The sequence below is a fragment of the Taudactylus pleione genome, unplaced genomic scaffold, assembly GCF_031769625.1.
Source record: "Taudactylus pleione unplaced genomic scaffold, aTauple2 ptg000154l, whole genome shotgun sequence".
Lineage (NCBI taxonomy): Eukaryota > Metazoa > Chordata > Amphibia > Anura > Myobatrachidae > Taudactylus > Taudactylus pleione.
This window is the reverse complement of record NW_028284556.1, coordinates 16,599,975-16,618,974: the sequence shown is the minus strand read 5'-3', so window position 1 is coordinate 16,618,974 and position 19,000 is coordinate 16,599,975. Positions and strand designations below refer to the sequence as shown.

Below are 19,000 nucleotides of genomic sequence, written 5' to 3'. Positions count from 1 at the left end.
TAACGTTTACCTGGCATTTTCCACGCCTCCTCTAAATGATCCACTAGCTCACCAGATAGGGGAAACACCGTAGCATCACCTTTGATATCCTTGAAAAAGGCATATTTTGATTTGGCTACGGGAGGTACGTCATCCTCAATAACCAAGGCCGTGCGGACCACACGTATAAGGCCCGGTATATAGACCTTAGACTTAGACTCCATCTCTTTATTATGGAAAGTCTCTTGGTCCGAAAGGTCAAGCATCTCTCTGTCATCAGACGTCACATCATCCTGATCACACTGATCAGTCTGAAGTTGCAGCTGTCGCTTGTGCGGCCGCAATGATGGCTCCCCCTGTAAAACGTCCGTCAGGTGTTGTACCGAGGTGGACAATGAACTAACCCATGCAGGTTCTTGGGTGACCTGAGGGGGCAAGATTGGGAGACTCTGGGGTAACTGTCTGGGGAACCCCTGTATAGGGGATGACACCATAGACTGTTGTGAAAACCCCATCTGGGGAAACACAGGGGCTGTCGCTGGCTGGCCCACTAAGGTTGTAAGTGCCTTAGCAAAACAAGCCCAGGGCGGCTCCTGCACAGGTGCAGTGACAGAAATTGTCCGTGCCTGTCTAAGACATGCATTACATAACCCCTCAGAGTTTCCATCACCCTCCACCAGTGGTACGGGACATACAGTACACTTTGGCTGAAGAGAACAATCATGCTCACTGTCAGACATGATGAGTGAACCGAAGCTGTATGTGACACACCACACCAACAATAATTGTATAGTGAGGCAATAACCCCTTGCAACACCGCACCGCAAGGGCTTTAGCAGAGAAGACAGGGATAGTTAAAATGGCTGACAGTAGAAAGTGAAAGTTACAGACAGCAGCACTAGCGTTAAGTCACATACAATGCAGAATAAACCCTGCACTATCAGCGCTCATCAACTACATAGACATCAGCCTGGTAGGAAACAGCGCTGCATACTCTGACCTTGCACCGGAGGAGAGGTATGCAGGGGGACCCAGACCACGATGAAGCCGTTTTCAGCGTCCAGCAGCGCTTTCCAAGTTCAGAGAAAATGGCCGCCAAGGAGCAGAAAGGAGGCTCGCCCAGGGGAGGAGCGCTTGCAGATGCCAGACCGCTGTGGAGAGGCAGTGTGCAGCGAGGGAGGCGCCGGCTGCTGAGCAGGGAAGGCGCGCTCCCCTGGCATGCATTTAACCCCCAGGACGCCGGACGTTTTCTGATTCTCGTCCGGCCCGCTGTCCCAGGGGGTAGTGGAAGCGCAGGTTTCTGTGGTCTGGCTCCACGCTGCAGCCAGTCCCCAGGGAGCCCCCTGCCTGGGGACCCAGCCGCTTACCCGAACCCCTATAAATCCAGCCACAGTCCGGGCAACCGGGGTCACCGCTAGCTGTGACCCCAGTTACCCACCAGGATCCCCGGATCAGTACCGACATTCTGGTACCAGCGGGGTGTAGGAGTGACGGCATGGACGTCAGTACTGACTGTCCATGCTGTACATCCATTTTAGTGTGCAGCCACAGCTGCGAAGAAACTTCAGGGGCCTTAAAAGACCCCCTTCTGTACAGTGCATCCGACTCCTGCCGGGCACCGACTAAAGCTGAGTGCCTGAGGCTCGGGGGCGGGGTATAGGAGAGGGATCCCAGTGCATCCTGGGAGGATGGAGAACTTTTAACTCTGTGGTGCCCGGATGTCTGCCGCCATCACCTATACCCCAAGGTATCCTGTGGATACCCTATGGACCCTGAAGTAGAAAAGAACAATGTGACATCTTCCTGGTAATTTGTTAATACCTTAAAGTGTCCCTGTTATCAGGCAGATGTTTAAAAATAATCTAAAAGCATATTTATACATTGTAGATCTATTGCTGACACATTACTTTGTTGGTTTTAGTTAAATAAATGGCATTATATCGGATTGGCAATGAAATCATTTATTATTATGCTAGCATATGTGTACTAATTTACCTTATGCTTATCTAGCATTATGTGGACCTCCTCTCTGCTGGAAACAATGCACTTCTGTCCTCCTGACATCTTCTCCTGTCCTGTCTCAATCAGGTCAGCTAGATCTTGTAGGGCTCTCTCACACTGACTCTTCAGAGCCAGGTTCTGATTCAGCCCAGTTCTCCGTGAGCTGATGATCATCATCAATTCATCATAGGTATCCTGCAGAAGAGTAATATGTCTATAGCTTAATAGATGCAGAGTAATTGATAAGTAGGCTTAACTGATAAGAGTATTGTTGCTAGGCAAAGTTTATAACACTTAGGACCGGATTTAATTAGCCGCAGAAACCCGAGATCAGCAAAAAGCGCAATGTTTTTGCCTGCTTACTCCAGGAACATCTCCGCTTTTCACCCCATTCAATGTAAAACAGGCGAAAACGCATATGGGCAAATGCAGCGAATAGTGGAAAAGGCAAAAAGGACAGTTTTTTGGGGGGAAATCAGTCTGTACCCTCTAAAAAGCATAACTGATAATCAATATAGAAGTGTATTAATAACCCTCATAAAAATAATTAGGGTACTTAAATTGAATCAAAGGGCTGTTATATGCAGATTTACATAAGTGTGGAAAAATTATGTAAAGCATTTTATTTTTGGGGGGGAATAATTGCTGTAGTTAAATTGGAGGTACAATAAAATGGGTTCTAGTATATTTTTGTGTCTATAAAGTGCAGATTTAATTTTTTTTCAAATACACCTGCTGCAGCCACCTGTAATCCTAAAAACACCTGTCCCATCCATACAGCCCCCCAAAATACCTGTCCCAGTACTTTAGACCCATTTTCCAATACGTTTTATATTTTCACCCCAAAAATTACATATTATTACGGTGAATCAAGATAAAATTTTTTTGCCTAATTAGTCATTAGGGGGGATGTCCAAAGGGTTCTGAACCAAGTCCCAACATTTGTACCACAAAATATGGAGTTTGCACTGCTTTTCTCCTGCCTTTTGGTGGAGAAACTTTTTCGCATGCTTCTGCCTATGGAGTTTTCGCCAAGGCGGAAACATCCTGGAATTGAATTGGGCGATATAGTTGAACACTGCGCATCGGCGAAAACCTTTCGCAGATCGCAACTTGTCATCTCTAATTGAATACGGGCCTTAGTATTAGTGTACCTATAGATTTACATGAGAAAGATATGTAAGTGATAAGAGGTGTGGCCAAGCATGGGGGGACGTCCCTGTATGTGTTTTATGTATACTATAGTTATCTTTTGTTTTCCTTTAACATCATTACCTGAAGTTTTGATAGTTCTTGCATTGATGGCTGATCAACCTGCAGTTTGTCTCCACACTTTTTCAGCTCAGTAATTTCTGTATCCAATTCTTTTAAACTATCCTCTGCTTGCAAAATAGCCTATAAAAAAAACAAGTTTATCATGAAACATAAGAAATTATATATAAACGTTTTACAGTTAATAATAATAATATTAATATACTGGTGCAATGGCAAAATCACTGTTTTCTTTTCTTTGTTACAAATATTAGTATTTTGAAAACAGGACCTGCAAAGCGATTAGTGCAAGTGTAACATGCCAACATATTCTGACTAAAAATATAGCAACACACATCTATCTCTCTCTCTATCTCATATCTATCTATCTATCTATCTATCTAATATCTATCTATCTGTCTCATATCTATCTATCTCATATCTATCTATTATATATATATATATCATATCTATCTATCCCATATCTATCTATCTCACATATATCTATCTCATATCTATTTATCTATCATCGATATACCTATCTCATATCTATCTATCACATATCTATCTAATATCTATTTATCTATCTCATTTCTATCTATCATCGATCTATTGCATATCTATCTATCTCATATCTATCTCAAATCTATCTCATATCTATATAGCTAGCTCACATCTATCTAACTCATATCAATCTATATCATATCTATCTGTCTATCTATCTCACATCTATCTATATATCTCATATCTATCCATCTATATATCTATCTCATATCTATATATTTAGCTCACATCTATCTAACTCATCAATCTATCTATCTAACTCATATCAATTATCTATCTCATTTCTATCTATCCATCTCATATTTATCTATTTAGCTCACATATAACTCATATCAATCTATCTAACTTATATCTATCTATCCCAGATCTATCTATCTATCTTTCTATCTATCTAATATCTATATCTCTCATATCTATCTAGCTATCCCATATCTATCTATCTCTCTATCTCATATTGATCTATCTATCCTAAATGAGAAAGCCCTTTCAAATGCCCGTTCTCTCTGGTCGTAAGGGTAGATAAAAACGCATATGACTGAGTTGCAGTACTTTTGACTGCCCGTTTTTGGAGCATGCACAGTAAGAATATACACACGATACACCCGGCAGGCTTGGTATTTTCAAGTCTTCATCATCCCCTAAATTCATATATTCTCAGATACATAATTTTTCTCTCAAATTCCTCTTGAAAAAAGCATTACATACGTTAGTAGTTAATTAATTTATATATATATATATATATATATATACATATACACTGTAAAAAAAGGCAATAAAGGCACGTTACAGTGGTTGCTTATGCTGAAGAAACTGATACTCCCACTGTTTAGTGTTGCTGTATTATTCTACTGAAGTGGCACTAAGAAAGAGATGAACATGAACAAATGTTGTTTGCTGTAGACTGTTTGCAAATATGCAGCTCTCATTGTAAGATGATCACAGGCAGTCAGGCACACAAACCTACAGTAGGTATATTTCATGTAATGGAACACTATTAATAATGTGTTTATGTGCAGTTTTTACAGCACTCTGTTGTTTTCAGACTGGAACCAGTAGCAGAAAAGCTTCCAAAATGTATGGTTTCATGAAAAGTACAGATGGACTGGTTGTGGTTGGCATGACACTGTTACACTCCACTTTTAACTGGTCGGAGCAGCAGCTTGCAATGAACAACCATCAAAAAAAATAGTTACATGAGCAAAATGAATATGAAGCTATATTTCTCACCTGAGCCGTGTCACCAGTGTCTAGAACACTAACAGCACCTACAAATCTCTGGAATATTATATGAGGTATAGCGTGGCCCCTGAAGATACAGGCAGTACAGTGGTGGTGTTTCTTGTAAAGTTACGCCGGAGACTCTCAGAATAGTCTTTTTTGTTTTGTTTTTTTTAATGGAGAATTTATTAAAACTTATTAACTACTATTTAATTTCACAGGGAAAATTAGAAAACAAAATCATTTCTGTTTAATGCTACTATTGAAAGACACAATCGGTCACTTACTACATGCCACTCTCGTGTAACAGATGACATTTCCTAATAAGGATGCAAATTTCTGTCATGCAGAATCAGATTTGTGGAAATGACACATAGGGGTCAATCCTATTATGTGAGAATTGCGAGTTTGTTTCTTGAAACCCGCACACTTCGCAGCGAAGCGCGCTCCCGAGAATTCTCCAATCCAATTAAAAGTGACTATTCGCACTACACGCAGCGGAGGGGTGCGAAATGACTGCCAAATGAGATTTGGGAGAAATGCATGAAATGTGGGGAGACCATCCTGGACCCCCAAAATGGATAATTTCATTAGCAGGACCGTATAGAAGGCTGTTTGTGGCCATTAGGAAGGTTCTGTAGGTTTTTAAATGGTGTCAAATGGCTGTATTGGGAGGTTTTTTTGTAATGCAAGAAAATGATAAAAAAACAAAACTTTTGTTTTGTTTAATCTCGAACGAAACAAAAAAAGTAGGAAAAATGGTGATTTTTGGGGTAATTTTTTTTTTTAAATTATAAAACAATTATTTTTCAACTAAAAAGTTATTGTAATTAAATTTGGGGTGCCTAAACTAACGAAAAAGTTGCTTGTGGGGTAATTTGAGAATATTTTTTTGTTTTACCCCAAAAAATGACATGTAATTATTGGACTAATTAAGCTAAATGGAAACTTCCAAATGCCTAATTAGTCATTAGGGGGGTGTCCAAGGGATTCAGCACAGTGTCCCGACATTTTAACCTTAAAATAAAGATTTTCCTTGCAATCTCTCACCCTCAGGGAGGTGCGAGTGGAAAGTTGCGAATTCAGTCTGACTGATTCAGTGCGAGTTGCTAATTGGATTGCAAAATGAATTCGCTTTGCGAATTCGAAGTGAAAATAGCAACTCGCACCTTGCAATTCGCATCTAATAGGATTGACAACGTAGACCAGTGCCGAGGACTACAAAGATGGCAGATTCCCTTTGTTTTATAATTTTATTAATTGTTTTCTTATATATGCCTGCCTACCAATGTACTGACAATTTTTATTACTGGCAAAATACATTTATTTCTTTATGTTTTGAAAGCATTAGCTATTTTGTAAATGGTGGTGAAGGTTAGGGCTATGGAGTTTACAGAGTTGTAAGGGCAGGCTGGCCGGCAGCAGAGAAGTTCACTCCAGGCCCACCATCTGCTTCTGTCTCTGGACCTGATTCATTACGGATCGCTATTGCGATCGCAGGTGCGATTACGCACACAGTTCTGCTGCGAAAATATGCTATTGTCTGCAACTGCTCAGCCAGCATAGAGACGCCCACTACCGCTTTCTCACATCTGTAATACCTCGCAGTCCTGCGTATACATCGGTAACATCGGACCCTCACGCAGTATTACAGCAGCTCTGACCTGTCTCAGAAATGCAAGTATCGTAGCATGCAGTGAGTAATGAAGCTCACAGTGGCTAATTTATGCACTCTCATGTAACAGCGTTCAATCGGACAAGTACGCCTGCATATCGCTGACCACTCCCCAGTCGCCACCCCCAAACGCTGATGTCCTATCTCTCACTCTGCGATGGCTCTCTATCTTCGTGCCTGATCGCAGTGTGAACGCAATGCTGTCCTGCGCGTGCACTACAGGTGCATATACATGCGCAGTATGCACCATCGGCCGATCTGCGAACGCAGTTGCAATTGCGATCCATGCTGAATCAGGCCCTCTCTGAGCTGATGTATGGATACACCTTTGTTCTGAAATATGGAATATTTTGCAAGGTGACGGTGAAGGCTGCATTTGGGAAGACAGATTTGGAGAGGGTTCTAGGTGTAACTACATAGGCAGCATAAAACCACAATACCAAAAGTCAGAATGGTGCCATGCTGTGAAAGACATCCATTAATAACCCCTTCAGGGCCATTTGTGTTTTGCTATAAGTGTCATTTTGCTTATAATAAACTATGCAAATTGGTTATGTGTATAGCCACAAAAAAACAGTCATCATACGTAAACTGAGTTGGTGGCATCTTTACACCTCTTTATGGATGGAGAGTCAGGGTGGAAGGGGAGTTCTAACACAGTTTAAGTACAATAAAGGTGCTGCGTTTACATAATTGCAACTGAGGTAGAAACATCAGAAAATGCACGTGACTGAGGGCCTGATTCAGAGCCGCTCGTAAGCGGCCGCTCGTTCGCTCCGAGCGATGTTCGCACATCTGCGCATGCGTATGGGTTTTAGTACGCATGCGCGAACCAGTCAGTGCGGTCGAAAATTGTGTGCTTGCAAAATAGCGAATGCCTGCTAATTTGAATGACAATGAGGCGTTTGTGGGTGGTAACAGGGGAAGGTGCTTGAAAACGGGGAGTGAAGATCCGAACGCAGGCGTGCCAAACGGTCAAAACGGGTGTTTTAAGGGTGTGCATAATTAACAAAGCAGCGTCATTGACCACATCAGTTGGGTGTCTTTTAGCCAGAACTGCTGGCATGATTGCGGTAGGAAAATGCAACCACATGAATAGCGAGCAGTTCATTCGCCTTTCGATGTACTCGATTAATCTAATAAATAGCGGAGATGACGTATGATGTGAGCGGCCAGGGGGCGTTTTTACAAAAAAAGTCAGCATGTTTTGTTCGCTTGTTCAGACATAGACGCGTCAACAGACCGCAAAGAGCGAGCGCTCAATTTAAATAGCCAGCCCCTTTTTCTGGACGAGCGAGCGCAAATAGCGTTCGGCTCTGAATCAGGCCCTGAGTTTGTGGGCTGGTGCAATTACACAATGATGCTTTCAGCACTAGTTAGCCGACTATGAAGCTTATAGGTTTTACTTTTCTTGTGCTTATGCCCTGGTTGTGTGTAAGATGTACGTTTAATGTAACCTTGGCACACATGCTACTTGTGCATACGTAACCACATTGTGCCATTCATCCAACTTAGTATATGTGCAGAACTGTGTTTTCTATTATTGAACACATCTTACGTCTGCATTTTGCACATACATATGTTTCTCCAGGAATGATATTGCAAGTTTGTAGTTTAACTTGTTTCAATTACTAGCATATTGGGATAAACACATTTCATTTGTTTTGGGTATAACAGAGGTCAAAATAGTACAAAAATGCACTCTGTCATGGTTTCTCACCTTGCTATATTTGTGTAGCTATTGGAACAAAATATATTGTTCCATTTATTTATAAGATTGACTAATGGTTTATAGTGATACCTACTGTAATATGTGTTCTTCACTAGAGACTATGCTTAATGTGTCATGATAAATATAATAAATAAATTTGTATTTGTTTTTACTTTATTTTTTGGTTTGCATTCACTCCCCACTTCTTTTTTTATGTTTGACACAATTTACCTATATGTTTAACCCTCTAAAATAAGAATACTTTTCACTTTTAAAACATAAAACAATAACACTAGATTATATGTCAGTACACACCTGCTCTTACACCCTCTAACAGGGCAGAGAGAAAATATGTGTCTTACGAGATGCAGGGGATCTCCCTCCTTAACGGACACCCCACTGATGGCCATGCAGAGATTTATGGTAGAGATAAATGGCTGGGTGTTCATCTGATTACATAGCACTCAAAATACTAATATGCCCTAGCGCTAAATAATCCAGCTAGTCATCAGATCATTATAGAAGCTTTATGTAAGCGACATCAAACAAACAAATAAAAATGAAATGGCATATGACATATAAAAAATACATAAAACAGTAGATAAAATATTAATATAAAAAGCTAATAACAGAACAGTCCTGCGTTCATATTATTGGGTGTAGTAGGTATTACCGCCGGACGCATGACCGGCGGTTCAAATCCTGACAGCGACAGCCCGGCAAGGGTGAAAATCCAGATCGTCCTTAAGGTAAGTATCGCTAGCCTAATTCTACCCCCTAACCCTCCCTTAGGGATGCCTAACCCTAACCTCCCCCCCAAGTGCCTAACCCTAATCTCCCTTCTAAGTGCCTAAACCTAACCCCCCCTTCCCCGCTGCCTAAACCTAAGTCCCCCGGGGGGGTGCCTAACCCTATCCTACCCCCGGGGGTGCCTAACCCTAAACCCCCCTTCCCCTAGCCTAAACCTAACCCTCCCCCCCTCACGGCTGCCCGCGCCCGACTTACCTTCGTTCGGTATGCTGGGCGTCGGTCTGCTGGCGTCTGGTTAATGACAGGCGTCGAGTTCTCGACACCTATCATTAGTACCACGCCGGGATTAGAAAGTCTGGAAGCCGGCGGTCGGCATTTAGACCGTCGGCTTCCAAACTACATCCCATATTATTAGTTTTTAATATGAATATTTTATCTACTGTTTTATGTATTTTTTATATGTCATATACCATTTCATTTTTATTTGTTTGAAGCTGCTTAAATAAAGTTTCTATAATAATCTGATGACTATCTGGATCATTTAGCGCCAGGGCATATTAGTATTTTAGTTGTTATTTGCACTTAGGGGGCTTTTAGTTATCCATTCCCAATAGCAGCATACAGACCCAGTAGGAGCAGTGCAAGTTTTCTGACTTTCCCTATTTTGATTACATAGCACTATATACTGAATGCGGTGCATGTATGACATAACGCACAGGAGGGACTTGTGAATGTGCCCGGCCATTACACAGGAACCATCATCTACCAGTGACTTAGCTCTCGTGCTCCTTAATATCTTCTGCTGTTTATACATTCATGTGATTGGCCTCCAACAAAAACTATATTAGCTGCAAATTTAAATAAGACACTTTTTTTTTTTTATTATCAACTACTTCCAGACAAACTATTAAATGGATATTCAGTAAGAAGACAGATGTATTTTTCTATAACAAATTTATTGGGGGAAAAATAAATAAAAATAAAGCAACATGTTTATTATTCACCATTGTTCTGTGACAATTGTAAGGAAAGATCCTTTGCTAACCTCACACATTTCCAGAGCATATATGTTATTGTATAAAATATTATACACACAATATTACTTACATCTGTACAATACTGTATATATCTACACACACCTAAATTGTGCATTCTGTGTCTCTTCAGTGTCACTGAGGAAAACGTGTGTATTGTACAGAATAATGCACAACCTACTGCAATCTATAAGTAGTTCACCTTGTATCTGTCATCTGCTGACTTTTTACCACCACAGTAATTGTCAGTAAATTCAGATTTGCTCGGGGTTTTCCGTAAGTGCTACATTAATCCATATAGGTGTATTGAAGGTATATGTGTACTAAATGAGTATGAAAGACAAGCCTATAATATACAGACATATAAGTACAATGGATGAGCATTCCATAACAAATGACAGACAGCACACATAACAAAGTTTTCCATTATGCTAATAACCGCCAAGTATAGCGCTAATGGTATCTTGGAATGTGACCCATCTGGTAGAGGGTTCCTGTAGATTCAAGAAAAGGGGAGAATCCCTGGAAATATGAAATGCAGAAGAATAAGGATTTGGAGAGACAGATATAAATAGCTATTGTGGGTTATTTATTAGCAAAGTGTAAATGTGCCATAAACCATAGAAAGCAGTCAGTAATAGGGACACTGAGTAAAGAATTAGCTTTTGCTTGATTTAGAGCAAATAACACAATATGGGTACAGAGGGCAAATGGGGAAATGAAAAGGTGAGTAGTTTGTTTGCAGTAAGGATTGCCCCATATTCTATAAAAGGAGTTTTAAGATAGTATTTCTTCAATAACATAAATTTCTATAATAAAAGCATTAAGAAGATGGTCAAAATACTATTTTAAAATTAAAGGGTATATTTACTAAAGTTTTTAGAAGAGGAGATGTTGCCCATAGCAGCCAATCAGATTCTAGCTGTTATCTTCTATAAGGTGCTACATAAATATTAGGTAGAATCTGATTGGATGCTATGGGCAACATCACCATTTCTAAAAGCCTGCACTTTAGTAAATATACCCCTAAGTGTTTAAAACTATTAAAAGTACTATTGGATAGTGTGAAGGAACTTTACGTTAAGTGACATACAAAAACTTATTTTGAAATGTGTTGTTTTTTTTAAATGTTTGCTGGCAAAAAAAAATTTATTTAATTGTATTGGTGTCTTTGCAACAACTAATTAATTAACACTTCTTATTGATTATAAAGTATCCTTTTGTGCATAGATTCTTTTTTATATTATTAACTCAAAATATATTGCAACTACATAGAAATGCCTTTCATTCTGGAGTTACTAAACAGCACACCCAACTTTACCTCATTATTTATATTTTTTTTTACTTCCATGGCTTAAAAATAATTTTACATGGAAGAGATTTTATACAAAATTACTTTGTTAAAGTGACTTTTTACATTATTTTTTCTCCTTTTTTGGTCTAAATCAGTGGTTCTCAACCTCAACCCTCAAGTTTGCCCAACAGGTCATGTGTTGAGGATTTCTGTCTGTGGAACCAGGTGGGATAATTACTGATTGGCCCAGCAAAATTAACTGACCTACTGTATGCACGATTAAAGACATCCACAAAACATGACCTGTTGGAGGTACATGAGGACTGGAGTTGAGAACCACTGGTCTAAATCATTGTAGAAAGTAACCCCAGATGACAGCAAATATCTGACTGGTTAATATGTTTTTTTGGCACTTTTTAAATAAATAACACCTACAATTAGAGAGACAGACATAATGGTGAAGGAGGAATGAAGATAATAATGCACAAGGATAAGCCCTGCTGGAATGTTACAATCAATTATAGCAAACACGACATATAACAGAATGACACAAAATACTATTAATGACACAGGAGACACACACTGCAGCCTTTATTGTTAGGCTTTAATGTTATCATATGCCATAGTGAATGCATCCGCAAATTACCTGCATCTGGTCTTTCGCAGGTCTCTCCGCTGCTTCAGCCAGTTTGTGCAATATGATGTATTTACTATCAGCCAAGGACGTAAATAGTATCTTCAAATCATTCTATAAAAATAACACATTTACACACATTAATTACTGCAAACAAGCACAAATTAGTTTCTTTTTTTGCTCTATAGTTTATTTGATGCCTATTAATATTAGAGCATTATCTGTGCAATGACAGCCTGGACCCCTGGAACTGTGTGTGTGTGTGTGTGCTGTACTGTGTGGCTACTTTCTGCTCTGTGACATACTGTATATGTTTCCTTATAATGACATGTGCTATATCACTTTACATTACACTATGCTATAAGTCAATGCTATATGCTTAGGGTTGATGTGCTGTGATTGCAGGATATCATGCATATGGGTACGGGATGCCGGTGCTCGGGATACTGGCACACGGGATCCTGTCGGTCAGAATTCAGACACCGGCATCCTGACAGGGTTGGGATACCGACACCTATCGGTAAGTATTCTACCCTACCCCACCCTCCGCGCAGCCTAAACCTAACCCTCCCGTCTAGTGCCTAAACCTACCCCCCCCCCCAGTCCCTAATCCTAACCCCTAACCATAACTCACCCTCCACTTCTGTCCGACAACCGGGATTGAAGCTACATCCCATGCATACAGTAGATGTGTTGTGCTACAGTTGATATGTGGTTTCATTTGTTTTGTTTGTTTTTCATGTGTTTATATTATAATGCACTGGATACACGATGGTTCTTGCTATTTGATACACTGGCCTATATGACACTCCACACAGTATTTATTATTAAAAAAAAAAAAACACATGTCCTTTTATACCTGTGAATTTGCACTGATTGAGAATGACTTATGCTGGGCATACACTTGCAGATAAAATGCCTGTCACACCGACAGACAATTTATCTGGCAGCCTGACACCATGCAGATATCGCGGGCATACATTGTAATATATCTCACAGTGTATTGGCCCCGATATCTGCGCTCTCCCTCCTGGGGAGGAGACATTACCCCGTTCCTTCCCTGTGAAGGAACAGGGGAATTGTCAGTCGGTCGGCCGAGGCAGGGAATACACTGCCTGATGTTGCCGACATTTAACTTAGAAAATATCACATCGAACGGGTATGCTGGACGATACGGCATGCCCAACCGATCAATATTTTAGCATTGGTCGGGCGCACACACACTACAATTATCGGGGTGATCCACCAATATCGGGCAGATCGTCCAGATAATTGTATATAGTGTATGCCCAGCATTAGTAACAAATCAATTCCATCCAATTGCTTGGATCACCACCGTCTCTTTTTTGCAAACCTCCCAACTACCCTTACCTTAGGTGTACATGATCAATTACACAACTACATCAATTACACCAAAGGTGGCTAATGAGGAAACCCATGGAAGAGAGGGGGGAAGGGGGAAAGGAGAAATAGCATTCCTCACATAAGGCCTAATACCTTATAACATTTGTTGGTTCCAAGGCTAATAAATAAATGTTATATCCTAATAATATAGGGTTTGATGCAGAGTTGAGCATAATTTCCAACTGACAAAGTTGCGTGTAAAAGTAGAATTTATCTGCCCATATGCTGGTGTGCGCCAGGTACACGTCACAGGCATTACAGTATTTCCCACTTCTGCTCATATTCTACATCCATTTATTTTATGTGCAACAAACACAATAATACAGCAGAAACAACTCCCTGCCTCAGGTAGGTAAAAAAAAAGTTTTGCTTAAACACGATCACCAAAATATAAAAAACAACTGAGTAATTGACAAAGCACCAATCAATGTCTGCAGAACATTTGCAACAACAAGCGGCTTGATAGTTCCGGTGGCCATCATCATCATACACTTCCTGCACGTCCCTTATCATATGTATCATTTTCCTGTCCGCATGTGCTCGCGATTCCGGGCAAGCAGCAGAATCCCTTCCACATGGGCACATGCACAGAGCAAATTTATGCAAAATTCACTAAGTATACTGTCCTACATCTCACAGCCGCAGTTCACTTTGCCTCAGACCCTTATGCTGCTTTTACACCTAAATCATGAATCTGAACCCGAGATTTGGAACACAGTTCGAAAACGGGTCATATCTTTTCTACTGCAGCGCTGATCCGGATTACATCCCCGGATCGGCGCCGTTCACACTGCAGACGGTTGCAGTGGAACACTTCTCACGGCGCTTGGAGATGACATCATCTTCACGCGCCAAGAAACCCGGAAGTCCCCATGCTGTAAATGGGAGCCGGTCGAATGACCCGGGGTACCCGTTTACACTGTAGGGTTTTACGGATCGTTCCAGTGTTAAACCCTGCAAGTTACCTGGGTTGAATTGTCAGGTCACTAGACCCGGGAATCCAACCCTGGCCCCTTTTACACCTAGGAGCAACCCGGGTTAACCCTGCAATTACCAGGCTTTTAGTTCTGGTGTAAAAGGTGTATTAGTGTGCACAACAGGTGAAACGCTTTAACAATACACTGAGGCCTAACACCAATACATAGTGCAGCAAAGACATCTTCATAACAATTTGATGAAAAATATCTGAAATCTGAACTGCAGCTGCGAGGTGTACGGGAATCATCACAGTTATGTCAGTATGCTACTGATAAAGAGTCCCGATAACAGAGTGCAGAACAGAATACAAATATCATACCTGGAAGGTCAGAAGATCCTGTAGTCTTTCTTTCATCTGATAACATCTGTGATTAACAACCGACTCTAGAGCGTTTAGTCTTCTTAGAAGACAATATAACGTGTCCTCTATCATCTCCTGATAGTCTCTGCTGCTTGTGAACGTTTGGAAAAACAGATTTTTGTTTTTGTCCATTTCTTCGCTCATCTCTTTAATGTCTTTGGCTAAAGTCTGTTATTTTGTGAGCAAAGACAAAAGGTATAAATGATATATTAATAAACATATATTTGCATGGCAGCAGTGTAATCAGCAAGGCTTTCCATTTGGGAACAAACACAGTAATACAAGGATGCTGCGTATTAACAAAAAGACAAATAAGAGGACACTGCTAATAATCTATAGGATGAAAATTTATATAAATTAATGATTCATTTAAATATGCATATGGGTGCAGTTTAAACATACAGATATTAAATATATACAGGTCTAATCTTTTCCAAAATATTTAAGCCATTAAATTGTTATTTAAACTGGGTGTGACTGGGAGAATATAATAAATATAATACATTTAACGCTAACCATATATTTTATACAATCAGTACCTGCTGACCTTCCATTGAATTAAATTGGTTACAAAACAATTGCAGCTTGTAATAAAATGATGAGAACTGTATCAGGGAAGCACAGCTACAATCTCCATTGCTCAACAATATTACTGTACACCTAACATAGTGTAGTGGTCACTTACATACGCTCCTGCCTGGAAAATGTAAATACTTTATATTCCGGTTACTAATAGTACATATGTTAAAGCGCTTGCTTGCACTGTAGTTGCTGTGCCTCATGCAACCTATATTATCCACGTCATAAACTGTAGCAATTTACCTCATGGTAAAGGCATGTTTCTGTCTCTTCTGGTTGGAGTGCCGTTTGTACAAAAAGACGTTCCTCCACATCATCCAACCACGTAGATGTAGCTGAGACAGCGTCATACAATTTTTTCTCCAGCGGAAGGATCTTCTTTTCTCCAGCCCCATTCTAAGGATATACAATAAGGTACTGTGATGCTATGTTTAAACTGAAACACTCCTACTGTACAGCAGCACATCATAGACATTATGGGGGGAATTTATCAAATCTTTGAGAGACAAAGTGGAGAGAGGTAAATTACCAACCAATCAGTTTCTAACTGTCATTTTACAGGTTGTGATAGAAGACAGTTAGTAGCTAATTGGTTGATATATTACCTCTCTCCACATTATCTCTCTTCATTTGATAAATCTCCCCCCATTGTCCCTTAGTGGTGTTTATGTAACGTTAGGGTTATGTACTCAAAACGTGGGTATTTTTTTTACTGCTTTCCAGCTTCATATTAAAATATGTTTTTTAATGCAGTGGTGTGCACCCTGTTCGGCTGGGACTGTAATTTGGGGCCCCATAATATGTTTTCAGGGACCCGACTGTTAGATTTGCAAAACAATATATTTTTGTTTAGGGGCTTGAACAATGGTACACTGGCTGCAAAGAAGTTTGTGAACCACTCTAAAACACTGTATTGATCTTCTAAGATGGCTTGACTGTCTAGATTTAGAGATAAAAGATGGGGCTGCCTTTAGGTTATTGTAACGTTAGATAATTTGCTATTGCCGAAACATATTCTGCAACAAATGCAAAACCGATGCTGTATCATTACCATTTACGTAACATTTAATTGCTTTGCAGTCATTCTACTATTTACCTGGGATGATACATCTTCCAGCGCTTGGTTTAACCCATCCAAAATGTCGACTACAGATGATTTATCTTGAACTTTCTTGTCTCCTTTGTAAAATGGCACCCCAGAAATAATTCTGTTTGTTTTGCTGAAAATCTAGTTAAAAAGATACATAATTTATATTATATTTTCAGATACATGACATATATGTGTATTGTCTATCTGCAATCAGCAAACATTAGCATATTATTACGGTGCTCTTGTTGTCACATGAGTATTGACTATGGACCTCATTCAGAGCCGGACGCTATTTGTGCTCGCTCGTCCAGAAAAAGGGGCTGGCTATTTAAATTGACCGTTCGCTCTTTGTTGACGCCTCTAGGTCTGAACGAGCGAACAAAACATGCAGAGTTTTTTTTGTAAAAAACGCCCCCTGGCCGCTCGCATCATACGTCATCTCCGCTATTTATTAGATTAATTGAGTACATCGAAAGGCGAATGAACTGCTCACTATTCTTGTGGTTGCATTTTCCTACCGCAATCATGCGAGCAGTTCTGGCTAAAAGACACCCAACTGACGTGGTCGATGAAGCTGCTTTGTAAATTATGCACTCCCATTAAACGCCCGTTTTGACCGTTTGGCACGCCTGCGTTCGGATCTCCACTCCCCGTTTTCAAGCACCTTCCCCTGTTACCACCCACAAACGCCTCACTCTGTCATCTGTCACTCAAATTAGCAGGCATTCGCTATTTTGCGAGCACATGATTTCTGACCGCACTGACCGGTTCGCGCATGCGTACTAAAACCGATACGCATGCGCAGATGTGCGAACATCGCTCGGAACGAACGAGCGGCTCTGAATCAGGCCCTATTTACAGATGTGTCCTCATACACTGCTGCAGCCAGTCGTGCCAAACATTCCTTCTCGGTGCGCCAGGTCTCGTGCAATTAGGCTTGTGCTGAGCACCTTTTCACATCATTTTCGCTCGAATGTGTGTCTTAGTTGCAATCGGATACGACAAAACCACTTCACGAAACTGCACTGATTAATTTGATATGTGACGCTTATATCTGTGTGCGTCTGAGTCTGAATCTGTATAAGAAATGCTATGATGTAGCGGCCGCGGCGTTCTTTCACGCCGAGTTCTGTTGTGCTTTGTATACAGATACAGACTCACACAGGTACAGGTTGAGTCTCCCATATCCAAAATGCTTGGGACCAGGGGTATTTTGGATAACGGAATATTCCGTATTTTGGAATATTTGCATTTAATAATGAAATATCTTGGGAATGGGACCCCAATATACACACAGAATGCATTTATGTGTTATATACACCTTATACACACATCCTGCAGGTCAATTTATACAATATTTTCAATAATTTTGTGGCACAAACAAAGTTTGTGTACAGAAATTAAATTAATTTGTTTCATATACACTTTATACACACAGCCTATAGGTCAATTTATACATTATTTGTAATAATTTGTGCCTTAGACAAAGTTTGTGTACATTGACCCATCAATAATCAAAGGTTTCATTATCTCAGTCATGCCAAAATAATTCCGTATTTCGGAATATTCCGTATTTCGGAATATTTGGATATGGGAGGCTCAACCTGTATACAAGTGTTGCATTATCAAATTAATCAGCGCAGTCTTGTGAAGCGGTTTGTTGCATACATTTTCGTGAAGCGTTTTTTTAATCCGATTGTGACTAAAGCACACATTTGAGTTAAAAAGACGCTACATCGCCAGGCGTCTCCTGCTGCATGGCATATTTAATCTATGTGTATGAGGACACATCTGTACAATTAACCTTTCTAATATTATTATAACAATAAACATTATGTGCAGTGGTCAAGGCAATATATCAATAAGTCTTATTTTGATAATTGTGTGATATATGAACATAATTGATAATGTAAACATGCTGTATAATCACCAGCTGCTCTTGTTCCTGCTGTAAAGCATTGTGCATTAGTTTCTCTTTGGTGCTGAGCTCCTGGTGCAAACTTTCCCATTTCATTCTCATCTGGTCCTGTGATGTTGGTTTCATGCCTTCCAAGCCTAATTCTCTAGACAAGGTATCTGGTCCATCACTGTAAAAGAGTAAAGAATATAGTAAGGTATATATTTAATTAATATGTTTTATCTATAAAATATTGGCACAAAGGACATTCACACATCACCTACACACAGTGGAAGTAGCTATTTTCGGACCAATTTTAATCCTTTTAAACACAACACAAACACAACATTACGAAATTGATTATATAAATGGAAACAAACAAACAAACAAACATGTGGATTAGTCTTATTATCTCCTTCTGGAACAGTTTGCTTGACTGCTAAATATTTACTTTTGATCATATTGTTCCTCTTCTATGATTATCCTAACCTATAAGTGTGCAGCTAAAGAATATCTGCAGAGACATTTAATTCTTGCTACCAATACTGTTATCACTAAACATTAAAGATCTCTCATCCTT

At 40.0% G+C, this 19,000-nt stretch overlaps 1 protein-coding gene across 1 annotated transcript in view; it reads right to left on the bottom strand.

Annotated features, from left to right (window-relative positions):
• The window catches only part of SYNE1 (spectrin repeat containing nuclear envelope protein 1), a 546,802-nt gene that overhangs the window by 132,941 nt on the left and 394,861 nt on the right, over window positions 1-19,000 (bottom strand). Inside the window, exons 100-106 of the mRNA XM_088474380.1 lie at window positions 18,454-18,610; window positions 16,530-16,661; window positions 15,677-15,829; window positions 14,813-15,022; window positions 12,124-12,225; window positions 3,256-3,375; window positions 1,975-2,175 (exon numbers count right to left, since the gene is read on the bottom strand). Of these exons, the coding sequence (XP_088330506.1) occupies window positions 1,975-2,175; window positions 3,256-3,375; window positions 12,124-12,225; window positions 14,813-15,022; window positions 15,677-15,829; window positions 16,530-16,661; window positions 18,454-18,610 (1,075 nt within the window). The remainder of the gene's footprint in view (window positions 1-1,974; window positions 2,176-3,255; window positions 3,376-12,123; window positions 12,226-14,812; window positions 15,023-15,676; window positions 15,830-16,529; window positions 16,662-18,453; window positions 18,611-19,000) is intronic.